The sequence below is a fragment of the Hemibagrus wyckioides genome, linkage group LG15 (genome assembly GCF_019097595.1).
Source record: "Hemibagrus wyckioides isolate EC202008001 linkage group LG15, SWU_Hwy_1.0, whole genome shotgun sequence".
In the NCBI taxonomy this organism is placed as follows: domain Eukaryota; kingdom Metazoa; phylum Chordata; class Actinopteri; order Siluriformes; family Bagridae; genus Hemibagrus; species Hemibagrus wyckioides.
Window position 1 is genome coordinate 19,850,365 of NC_080724.1, and position 13,289 is coordinate 19,863,653.

The 13,289-nt window shown below is 38.9% G+C and overlaps 1 protein-coding gene across 1 annotated transcript; it reads left to right on the top strand.

Moving 5' to 3' along the window:
* The first annotated feature begins 2,240 nt into the window (after positions 1–2,240).
* Positions 2,241–10,041, top strand: slc25a55b (solute carrier family 25 member 55b). Its single transcript, XM_058409862.1, has 9 exons — positions 2,241–2,359; positions 3,112–3,237; positions 5,702–5,757; positions 5,917–6,007; positions 6,146–6,264; positions 6,832–7,021; positions 7,330–7,484; positions 7,713–7,788; positions 8,585–10,041. The coding sequence occupies exons 1-9, from the start codon at positions 2,340–2,342 to the stop codon at positions 8,736–8,738; spliced, it is 987 nt and encodes a 328-aa protein (XP_058265845.1). The 5' UTR covers positions 2,241–2,339; the 3' UTR covers positions 8,739–10,041.
* The last annotated feature ends 3,248 nt before the right edge of the window (positions 10,042–13,289 follow it).

A 13,289-nucleotide genomic window follows, 5' to 3' on the forward strand; every position in this document is an offset into this window, starting at 1 on the left:
TGGTGACAAGCTTAATCCTCCTTGGCATGGAGGATCCCAGAGTCGCACAGATTTCTGGAGAGATGTTTTGCCTTCTTTTCAGAGACCATTTGTTTCAGCTGCTGGGGGTTTGTGTCGCTCTGTATTTCTCTGTAAAACAGCCTGGAGGTGTTCTGTTGAATTCAAGTCAAACAACATACTAGACCAAGCCAAAGTTTTCATTTCTTCTTTAAAAACGTCTCTGTGACTTTGTCTGTGTGCTTTGGCTTATTATCATGCTGGAATATTTCTCTTCTGCCAAGCATTTAGAGACTGTCGTTGCCTGTATATCAGCATATCCACAGGCATTCACGGATCTATAAATGTCATCTCCCCAACAGCTTTTGCATTCATACAGCTGCATATCATCACACTCCCACCTAGCTTCACTATCAGGGCTAATCATTGGTAGTCCTGGCCAGGTTCACACCTGAGCCAAACAAATTTATCTTGGTATCATCTGACCAAAGAATGTGCTCCAGGTATTCGTTAGGCTTCCTTTCTTTTTCTTCTTCAAGTGTGACCGCAGTTTTGTGCTGAAGAGCAAGCAAAGTCTTTTTATCTTGGACGCCGTCCATAGAGTTTGACGTTATGCAATCCTTTGCACTGTGTGAGCAGTCGCAGAAACTCAGATTTCCTTTGATAACCCTTGTGCCAAGTATGAAGCACTCGCCCATCTGTTCCCTAGATTGTGCAAGCCTGTAGCATAATTTTTGGAGGACGTCCATTGCATCCTACTGCCATAGATCTAAAAATAATAAGGTTTTAGTGTTCACAAGTCACAGTTGTACTCTGTCTATCTGTCTGTCTGTCCCTAGATCTGTATAGGTTTTTACACTAAAGTAATGCACACAATCCTGAGGCTTGGCTGTGTCCCAATCCACAGCCTATTGGTTTCGCAGTGCACTAATGTAGAAGCCTGTGTGTATTATATAATCGACTTTCCTATGCAGTGTCATCATTCTGCTCCCTTACTGATTGGTTGTCATGTTCTATTGAACTTGCTTCAGCAAATTGGAAATGGTAAAAAAAAAGTGTGTAAGTGTGTGAAGGCGTGGTGAAGAACATCTAGTCTCTGTTTTACTTGGAATTTTGTACATATTACTCATTATAAACCCTGCCCAAAAGCAGGGTTTCAAACATGTTATGTGAACAGTGTTCATTTTTTTTCATGATAGCTTGCTACTTTAGCTGAGCTTACTAGGGATTTGTCGAGATCGATACTGGTATTGATTATCGGCCCAGTACAACGCTCATCAAGCTAGCCATAGTTAATATCACACCTAGCAACATGGTATATAACTTTCTACACAAAAGAGGTGAAGAGAATCATCCACTGATTATGGCTATAGGGGTGGGTAAGGCTTGTACGAAGAACACGCATCACTCTTCCCTTCCTTCCTCAATAACATTACCATAACTACCACGATCTGTTTATCACTGACACCAGGTGAGTTCACTAACCGGATATCTTGGCACACAGGTCCTGTGTGTAAAAGTTGCTCTCATTATCATTTAATGGACGGCAAATGAAAATGAGTTATTGAAGCATATCTAGTGACCCATCAGTCTGATCTGATCTCACATGCAGCCCTGTCTGATACAGAGGTGAAGAAAAAAATCTCTGGAGAAAGTTTCTATATAAGGAACTGTGACTTGTGGTATAATAAAGTTTTCATTAATAGTGATCATTCTTTTAATGATCACTTAGTTCTCTTTTACTTCTTCACTAAAAGAAGATCACTTCTTTTAGTGATCACACTTTTAAAGATTTTTAAACTAATCATTGGTCTTTAAAGGAATGAATGAATGAAAGGAAGAATGAATGAAAGAAAGAATGAATGAAATAAAGAAATAAGAAAAGAATGAATGAATGAATGAATGACTTTGTGCATGATGTGTGTGTGTGTACACCTATGGTGTGACTCATACCGTTTGCATATTTTAAGTATGTATTAATATCTTGAACACAATGTCCAGGCAAAACTTGTCTCCTTGTGAGCATGTCGGCTAGTGCCTTTAATTTTGTTTAGTCGCCAATAACTGCTTATTTTATGTACCATAGAGTTACTTAGCTGCATTCATAATGATATTAACTTAGAGTCCTCTATTTATTACAAAGCTAGTAAAACAAACCTGTGTGTGTATGTGTGTGTGGTGGGGGAGTGGGAGGAGTCAAGCTGCATAGCTCTGAGCTCTAAGGTGTGTGTGTGTGTGCATGTGTGTGTGTCTATATAAAGCCCTGCCACATCAGTCAGACTGCTCTGCTCCTGCCTCAGACCCACACACACAGCAAACACCCACACCGACTACAAGTAACCATGGCTCAGCAACCAGTCAGGTAGGAAATCAACCTATTCCAAATATTCTGAAAAATCAAACCTGATGCATTTTATATGTATATATGAATTAAAATTATAAAATGTGTTTGTGTGTGAGATACTGCATGCATTCATATGTGCTTTTATATACTTGCTGTAATGTCAAAAACGTTGAAGAATGTATTCATAAGAAAATATTTTGCATAAAGAAGTCATTCAGGTGATTGCAAAGCCTACATCAAACAGTAAGTATATACAGTTAAGAACACATAGCATTTCCTCCAGTTTCTTCACATAGTTTAGCATGGGGTATTAACCTGGAGGGCAAGAAGGAAAAAAATTTGTGTTGACACACCCACTGTTAGCAGTAACCTCAAAACATTTTTTGGCAGTAAGTACAGGATCCCCTGCCTTTTAGCATAACAGCTGTTCTACAGTCAAAAGAAAATGATTCCTTACTGTAAATGTTCCACAAAGAAAGCTCTATAAAAGATTTGGTCAATCAGCTGCTGTTAGGAAAAGTGTAATGTAAAAATTCCTTGCGATATTTATCGATATTGTATTCGTCCCTCAGTGTAGATATACTAAGGCCTATTAGACATTTAAAGTGATTACTGATCTGGTGGAAAGCCTAGTAGAAGATTGTGCGAATGCAGTGAAAAATCCTACGAAAACACTACAATGTCTGGGATGCTTTCAAAACCATACGATAAAATACAGCTTAATGACAACCTCAAACTAATCTAACTGTGTTTTTTTTCCCCTCCACCAGTCTTCCTGCGAAGCTCATCAACGGAGGTGTAGCAGGGATGGTCGGAGTTACGTGTGTGTTCCCCATCGATTTGGCCAAGACAAGACTTCAAAATCAACGCAGCAGCCAGCAAGTGTACAAAAACATGTACGGTCACATCTTCATTTTGTGTTGCACCCTAATGTATCGTATTATCTATAGAACACACACACAGCACTCAACTTTACACAAAAGCACCTTGAAAAACTGTCAAAAATGTCAAATCTGGATAAAGGCAGAGAGAAAAGAGCTTAGTGCATCGAAATATGAGCGGGTTAGAGCAGGTTTCTACAGAAAAAAAAAAACCCACTCAGCAAAACCGGTTTCCTTCCATTCAAAGAGACAGCTTTCCAAAGAGCGGATTACGGCTGATGTAACATCGCTGTGTGTTTTATCATCCCACCTCGGAGTCCTCTAAACTAGCTGTGAAAATATAAGCTGTCAAATATAAGCTGTGCTAGACTTCAAACTGCACCAGAACATACTCTATACAGTCAGACATTTGGTATTACTTTGTTATACCACATTAGAGTCATGTGATCACCTGTCAGTCAAATTCATTCAAATATTTCAGCTCGCTTCACTTTTGGGCAGAGTATCTTCAGTTAGTGTGCTCTAATAGGTTTTGTGGCTAAAGGCAAATTTTTTTGATGGCTGAGAAAGCTTTTTTTTTACATGGTTATATCAGCCCCTGGCTATACCTATAACAAATAAGCACTTTTAATGACCTACTAAAATTGACATGCCTAACACTGGGGTAAAACGATTTCTGGTTCACGTTGGAACAGCTGATATTGACTTAGCATCGGTTTGCCAACTGGATAGATTAGATATGTTTCAAGTTCTGTATCAGTACATCCCGTAACTGGCATTGTTTCAGCAACAAATATAAGCAGAACAACAAGTTGTTCCTTGTTGCTGATGGACGCTGATAGCCGTTGATGGATGTTGCTTAACTTTTACATGTTACACAATTTATATTTGCATAGACCATAACTTAGCAAACTTACTGCAGTACAACAGGATTTGTGTGTATAGGTGCTGCCACGGTTGCCTTCTTTTCTGTCCCTATGACTAAACACTATTTTAAAAATGAAATGCAAGGAGAGTAACCTTGAAATGTGACATCAGATGTAACACGAGTCAATAACTCCGAAATCAGTTGCGTAGCCAGGGACTAACTGCAGACAGAGATGAGGAAATCTACTAAACTGAAATAACAGCATGATCTGTATCATCTCATCATCTGATATAACTGTGCAGTGGTATAAGAGCAGTAATGACTTGAATTTGTTATTTTATCATTTAAGGTTTAAATTTCCATCAGTCACTCTCAAATATTAATAACATCAACACGTAAAATGCCTTTATGACATTTTCACAGGGTCAAATAACATGCTAGGGAGTTGGGGAGTTTCCTGCCGTAAACCTTAAATACTTTATCAGACGTCCTTCGATATAGCTAGGCTAAAAGACCGATTGGTTAATCTTGTTATACCATATTATCTGGTAGCCATTTAAACTGTGATTTAACATCATAAAGGACATGTTTGACGTCTGTGCTGTTTAAATAAGGACGAATTATAATGCTGGCTTCATAGATCATTATTAATAATAAAGGCAAATTATTATTAATTATTAATCATTATCATTATAGCACAGTTCCTGCCAAAACAATATAATTTGACACTTATGAATATGCATGAATATACTGTATGCTCTGTTTGTGTGTTATGTTAACCAACCAAGAATAGACATTAGGAACTGTCATAAAATATTTCACCGGGGGGGGGGGGGGGGGGGATTTCAAACCTGAAACCAACCCCACATAGCTATGCCTCTGAGCAGTCTGAGCACAACACAACACACTGCTATTGGGTAATCTACTTTACTTACACAATATAATTGAAAGCATGTCACATATCTATTCATATTGTGTAGTTTCAACAGATTTATGATTATTATGCACACACACACACACACACACACAGAAAATTTGTTAGATCTGCTACTAAACCCCCCAAAAATGTGTCATTTTTTCAACTTCACACAAAGTAAGAAATTTGGTGCACATAATCTGCTGCAATATATGACCAAAAGTATGAGGACACCTGACCATCACAGCCATATTGTGGTTCTTCCTCAAATTGTTGCTACAAAATTAGATGTCTTTGCTAGCTGTAGTGTTACAGTTTTCCTTTACTGTAACACTGGATCTAACAGACCTGTGCACAAAGCACAGATCTCCATGAAGACATGGTGTGTTACGGTTGGAGTGAAAGAACTCGAGTGTCCTGCACAGAGCCCTGACTCTGACTCAACCCCACTGAACCTCCTCACCCATCATCAGCCTGATCTCACTAATGCTGTTGCAGCTGAATGATCACAAATCACAAAGATATTATGGAGGTTATAATGACAGCAAAGTGGCACTAAATGTTGGATGTTATGGTCATGTGTCCACAAACCTTTGGCCATGTAATATAGTATCATAATAAAACTATGAACACTATGAACAGTAGTGAAGGGTTTTTCCTCAAGCTTTACACTAATGTATATTATCTTTGATTAGGATGGACTGTCTGATCAAGACGGTTCGGTCTGAAGGCTATTTCGGCATGTACAGAGGTAAAAACATTTCTCTAATAAATCTATGTTCACTACGATGAGTTCTGAGTTCTGAGCCGTATATATCAGGAATATATCATAGGTTATTATTAAACATTACTGTTAGTGTGTGGTATGTGATAAGACATCATTAATGGTCAGTTCTTGGTCTTTCTACAGGAGCAGCAGTCAATCTGACCCTGGTGACCCCCGAGAAGGCCATTAAACTTGCCGCTAATGACTTTTTCCGTCATCACTTCAGCAAAGGAGAGTAAGTTAACCCATTCAACCCTTACATTTAATTACAAATAACATGCCACAGCATCTCTCTACTATGTGGTACATTCATGACAGCTTTAATGATCATGTTTTGGATCCATTTTTTCAACTGAACCTTTTTCCTCTGAAGTTCCAGATTAAGTGTATTTAAAGAGATGCTGGCAGGATGTGGAGCAGGAGTGTGTCAGGTGATCATAACCACACCCATGGAGATGCTCAAAATTCAACTTCAGGATGCAGGAAGGCTTGGTAAGACGTTAAAAACGGTCATATGCACTTTTCTCAGAAATATTGGCACCCTCTTAAATCATGCACTATTCCTTCCGTCTTCCACAGACACACACTAACGCTTTCTCCTTTTATAGGGTGTTATTACTTTTGACATAATCAAATGGTTAAACTTTATTTGGCTTTAATTTAGGGCTATTTTGGACAAGTCACTCAAACAACATTACTAAGATTACTTTCATTCAGTATGTGTGTGTGAGAGATTAAAATTAATAAATGTTTACACTTGGCAGCATAATCTGTATATAAAAATAGCAGTAACTCATCATCAAGCTGATTAGTTGAAGTTCACATTAGAGAGTCTCATTTAAAATCTACAATGAAATACATAAACAGAAAACTACTGAATTTCATATTTCGCCAAACAACTTATTTGCATTTATTTGAAATGTTCTATAGGGGTGCCAATAATTCTGCCACATATGGTTACATTCACACATTTTCACTAAAATAAGTAAGGTATAAGTGTGCTCTGACTCTCTGTGTGTGTTGTATTGTGTGTGTGTGTGTGTTTTGTACCTCCTGCAGTGGCTCAGAGGAACGTAGCTGTGATCCCGGCTCTGAAGCTTGGAGCAGGGAGTACAGTCATAAACTGTGCCTACAGCCTCGGACCAACCACACACATCAGAAGAACCTCGGCTATACAGATCACGCAGGAGTTACTGCGCACTCACGGCATTCAGGGACTTTATAAAGGACTCGGAGCCACGCTAATGAGGTAGCGAAGAATAGTTCAGCCAAAAGTGTTTACAATTTATATAGTCGATGTACTCAAGCTTTTGGACTAGCATCATGTAAATCACATTTTCAAGACCCTTTAAAATCAAACTAGAAGTCTTTATATAAATACATGAAATACACATCAAATCAAACAGGAAATGCACACTATATGGTCAGAAGTATGTAAATGCCATGTCCAGTTATGTGCATGTTGAACATCTCATTTTCTCTTTCATACAGCATCCATAAGATAAATCAGTTCCTGTTGTCACTGATCCTTGTGTGGTTCTTGTTTTTCCTCCTCAGGGATATTCCATTTTCTGTTGTCTATTTCCCTCTGTTTGCTCACCTGAACCAGTTGGGAAAACCATCCGAGGCTGAAAATGCACCATTTTATTGGAACTTTGCTTCAGGCTGTGGAGCTGGAAGTGTAGCTGCTGTTGCAGTCAGTCCCTGTGATGGTACGAGTGTGTTATTGTGTGTGTGTGTGTGTGTGTGTTGGGTTGTCCCCGCAAGCATAGGAATATCTGATACATGATACGATATGTGATCTTTTATGTGAGGACATTTGTTTGGTCCCCATGAGGAACATAATCTGTAGCTTTTACTTGTGTGTGTGTGTGTGTGTGTGTGTGTTACCTGAATACATTGCTGAGACTAAATGTAAGTGTGATGTTTCTCTGGATCAGTGGTGAAGACCAGGCTGCAGTCGCTCAATAAAGGCGCACACGAGGAGACATACACCGGTGTGATGGACTGTGTCAGGTATGGTTACCATGACTATTGTCCTTCTTGTACATGCACTACACACTGCTAGCTATATGATAGCTGCTCTCAACAAACTATGGTAGTTGGATAAGGTGAGCTTGCAAGTTATTAAGGAGCAAATAAGGTCACGGTTTGTTAGGAAATTAGGTATTAATGAGGTAGGATTGTTGAGTCAGAGGCATGCTAGAATCTTTAGCTTATTAGATCATTTAGATTAAATAATATACAGCTATAATTAGGGTAAAATGGGCTACTCATTATAATAATACTCATAGCTTAGCAGATAGAAATTGAGTAGTAGCTGACTGGTTTTAATAGCACGAGCAGAGTTAGCATAGCTTTGAAGGAAAATAGAGAAGTTGGTTAGCAATGATACCATAGGGGTTTGTGTTTATTCACAGTTTTGTGTAGTAGTCAGTCAGTCGTAGCTCATTAGTTACAGGCTAGGTTAGTAACTTAGCTTGAATTTAGCTTTTTAAACGTAGATAGTTATTGCTTGGTTGCCTTTGCGGTTAGCTGTTACAGGTGAAGTTGTTGGTTGTAACTTAGTGGTTAGCATGTAGGGCTGAGATTAGCCTTAAGTGATTACAGACATTGTAAGAGGTTATAACTAAATGAGTAGCAGTTATAGTTAGCAGTTTATGTTACAGCCCAGGTTAACACTCATAGCCTAGCAGTTTATCATTCAACACATTCATTCGAAATGAAAAAGAAATAAAAAAGCCTGAAAGCCGATTCTGCTTTGCATTATTTATTCTAAAATGTCTCTGCATGTGTGCTTGTCTTCTTGCAGTAAGATCATTCGTAAAGAAGGCCCTGCTGCTCTGCTGAAGGGCGCCGGCTGCAGAGCACTTGTCATCGCTCCGTTATTCGGCATCGCACAGGTTGTGTATTTCATCGGCGTTGGAGAATTCGTCCTGGGACAGTTTCCCACCTTCAGAATCTAAATGCCATAAACATTGGAACCACGTGAACATTAAAGATAAAAAGTCTCTAAGGCAGCTACACTGTGACCATTTGGAGAATGACATGGTGTGAGTTGGAGAATTTCTATGGAAATGCTAGCATTAGCATCTTACAGGTGGCTTTATTAAGAAGGTCAGATGATGCAATGTTGTTTTTTTAAACATTTTAAAACAAAATATCTCCTCAGTTTCCCTCAGTGAGGGAAGGGATGCCTTTGGCCACAATCAGTACTGTTTATAATATGCCTTCATCAACTTTCCTTCACAAAGTAGATTATCTTTGAACTTTAACTATATAGTTACATGCACTGGCTAAATCAGTTTAGCTGGAAGTTATGTAGTGATGTAGATTTGATTCCTCATCTAAAAGAATTTCACTTCCAAGCCTGACGAATGTGAAGAAGGGAAGCTGATGAGGGGATATTAAACACACTACTAACCCAAAGCCCACTGTCACCTTCTTCTCGCCTGCCTGGCCCAGTTTGTCTGAGACTTCAGAGGGGAAACATTACTTTTCAGAGAGTAGCATTGGACAATCCTGTTTAAAGTCTGGAGACCATTTTCACTGGTGTGGTTATGATCCTTGAAAGAACAAAGACGATCCAGAAAGCTCAGAATTTCAGATGGAAAAGAATAATTTTCGTTTTTTGACTATGATCCAGGATTGCGATTTTGCTTTTATTTCAGACCAAGTCAGTGTGAAAAATGATTCATATAGAGGCTCCTGAGTGGTGCAACAGAAAAGCATCATGCTACTATTTCCATCCATGGCCAGAAGCCATGGCTCTCTCACCCCTGTCAATCACAGAGACACTAGCCAATTGTAGACATTGGTAGACTCATGGATGAGGAAGAGGGCAGATAGTTCTTTCCTTTGAGTGTGTTACTCTGCCCTGTGATGCACCATGGAAAAAAATACGCAGTTGGCTAGCTTGTGTATGAGAGTTAGCCGTCAGCCTGCGTGGTTGCTAGGGGAGAAATGGCTGGTGGATGGGAATTGGCAGGTGACCAAATTTGGGGATAATTTAAAGAGAAAATCCCCTCAGATGCATAAGTAGAAAACTATTTTCTCTAACATTACAGTGTTAATCAGTGACATACCTCAGAATCACACAGTCGTGTCACAAAGTCTGAATTAACCAACCATTTTTCATAGACAAGTTGATCCTATGTGCACTACAGACACCCCTGTGTATTCAAAACTCATGTTCTTTGATATGTGACAGAATAAACGAATAGAATGCCACTTTTTCGGTGAAGATATGAATAAAACACAAAAATGACACCATACGAGTCCATAGTTTACTGTGACTGTGTGTGTGTGTGTGTGTGTCATTATCAATTCTGTTTCCAGTTAATGTCCAAAAATATAAACAAATGAATAATTTCAACTGTAGCAACCCTGACCTGGGTGGAAAAAAGTTGTTCATATGTTGTGTATTGCAGCGTGACCGTTCAATTCGCTCCCATGTTAATCCACCTGTTCTTTCTATGTCCACAAGCTAATTATCTGACTGCAGGATCCTAATCCAAATGCAAACTCAAAACTAACTCAAAGTGAACAGGCTAATCAAAGCTAGAAACGTGTTCACGTTGGCTAAATCCGGAATGTTACCCGTTTAGCTAATCCAAGCTAGAACTGTGTTCACGTCGGTTTTGTGAATTGAAGGTAATATGTTTATACATACACATGAAAAGTCTCACTGTGTTTGCTATGTCAACATTTTTGTTCTTTCAGCAAAACATTCATGCTACGCTATGCTGTTAACTTTACCGCGCTCAGACTTTCCGTCCCGACTGTAACCAAGAACTGTTTTTTTAAATTTATTTCAAAGCAAATTGTACCACAGAAGTAAAACCCATCCCTGTGCTAAACGATAGGAGTCAGTAGTACAACACATTATTACACTGTAAAAACAAAGAACACGTTTTTTTCCCCGCTCAGTATGTGTTTAGTGCTTCACTGTTTGTTTGTAGACAGTCCATGACTCAGCTGTTCACACAGCCAGCGATGTTTATTCCACAACTTAAGTTTCAGTACAGAGAATGCAGAAATGACAGAATTAAATGTTCCTAAATGTTCGCTAGGTTTCAGTCTTGTGGAACAAAACACTCGTCAGACACTTGCTGTGCTCATGGTGCCTTTTCGGCGGTTGTTTGCAAGTTGTAATAATGTCGTTTCCCACCTCGAGATGTTTGTGAAGAGGGCAAACCATGGACTTCAAACATTCAGGCAAAATTTTGGAAAGAAACTGCAGCAGAACAACAAAAGCAGATAATAGTGAGTAGCTTTGCAACCAGCTAGCTGGCAGACATTAACAAGTAGCTAAGCAACAAGGTAGCCAACAGACAATACAAAGTAGCTTAGCAACAAGCTAGGTAGCAGACATTAACAATTAGCTAAGCAACAAGGTAGCCAACAGACAATACAAAGTAGCTTAGCAACAAGCTAGGTGGCAGACATTAACAAGTAGCTTAGCAAAAATGTAGTCAACAGACAATAGCAAGTAGCTTAGCAACAAACAAACCAGTGGACAATAGCAAGTAGCATTAACGATACGCTAGCTAACAATGTTGATGATTACCTTCACAAAGGAGTGATTAGAGTTGTATATATATATATATATATACCACAATAATATATTAATTTGCATAAGTAAACATAAATATACTGTTTGCTAAAATAAACTTGTGTTTTTTAAATCTCACGTTGTATTTAAAACAAAAGAAAATATATAACAGTATCTAAAACATCGGTTCTCAAACAAGAACTTCTTTTAAGTGTAAAATAAAACTCGTGGATCTTCTCAGTACTGATTTAGAACCTAAGGAAAAAATTGTGCATTACCGTACCAAAGTGTAAAATAATAATTGGCTATTTTTTAAGAGCCACAATTTTCACACACAAAATTCATGAATTCTCCACTCAAAAACTGTCATAAGATTAATTTGGAAAATGTGCATATGGGGGGAAAAAGCAGACCCTATTTTAAGGGCCATGGATCTGGTGTAGACACACACTTTTGCCTATATGCTATGTGAATACATGACTCCTGATTTAACAAAAACTTTGCTGAATAAAAATAATCTGTCCTAAATGAATTTTAATGAGAAAAAGAGTTTTCTATCCAGCATTTATTAGCACGGTTCCATTAGTAATGCTAGCTAGCTAATCAGCAAATTATTCATTTTAGAGGTTAGCAGTAACAGTTAATTCTTTCTTTGCATATCCAATCCTTGGTGATTGGGGTCAGAGCACAGGGTAAGCCATGATGCAGCACCCCTGGAGCAGGGTGGGTTGGGTATGGTGGCAGCTTGGCAGTGCTGGGGCTTGAACCCTGATCTTCCAGTCAACGACCCAGAGCCTTAACCACTTGAGCTACCATTGGCCCTTACTAGAGGACACTAAACCCAGTACTAGAACACACAAAATCTGGGAGTGTTTTAACTTTGAGGACACCATTATCCATAATGCCCTGTTAGCAGTGACTTTCACAAAAATTACAGGCTTGAGTGGCTATTGGTTCTGTTCTTCTGTAATGAACTTCATGCACATTTCATGCAACATTTTGGACAGAAGCACAGCAACAACAGCTAACAATAGAGAGTAGCTCAGCAACAAGCTAGCCAGTGGACAATAGCGAGTATCTTAGTAACAAGCTAGCTAGTCAGCGAATTTGCCACTTTACAAGTTAGCATTCTGTCAGCTTGAATTGATGATAAGTTAGCGTCCTTAGGAGACACTAAAACCTGTGCTAGAACACACAAAATCTCTTCGTGTTAAGAGTTCATGGTTATTTTACATGAGAGCATGAGACAGCATGACATACATTTTACATTTTACATGAGAGCGTGATAACAGCATGAGAGTAACATAAGAGGTCGAAAGTGTCTTATGTCAAAATTGAGTAAACGTCTAATTAGCCGATTAGCTAGCTGGATTTTTAGCTAGCTTGAATAGTCACTACAACAATTTCTTTTTAAGATATTTCTTCTTTTAAAGCTTTTCTGCTCTCTAGCAGCTAAGCTTTCTAGCAGCTGCTAGCATTTGGGATGCAGCCAGATTGACTGAAGAAATACATTTTGACGTTATTCTGATTACATTTCATCAAGGCTGATATTCATTCTGCTCAACCCCAGCAGTGGATGAGAGCTGTAATCGGACAGTTGGGTAAAAGTGTGCATGCTGCAGTGAGGATGAAACTCTAACCCACACCTGCTGCCTTCATTTCAGACAAGAAAGATGACACCGCGAGCAAAGCACAGCTCAGGGAATACAACCTCACACATGCTGTGTGGCACGCTCATGCTCAGGCAGTGATCTGCCATGGGGAGCTTGTTCTTTAGTGTGAAGTTCATAATTTGCTAGGTTTTATAACCTTCTTTGTAACATCAGTGATAAGGTGCATCGGGAGTGTGTCAGAGCCGGAGAATAAGAATAAAAAACAGCATCGCTAAAGGAGCATGGAATAAGGATTCACACGTTAACATCTCAGATAAATTGAAATCAAAATTTTACTCACATGTACTACC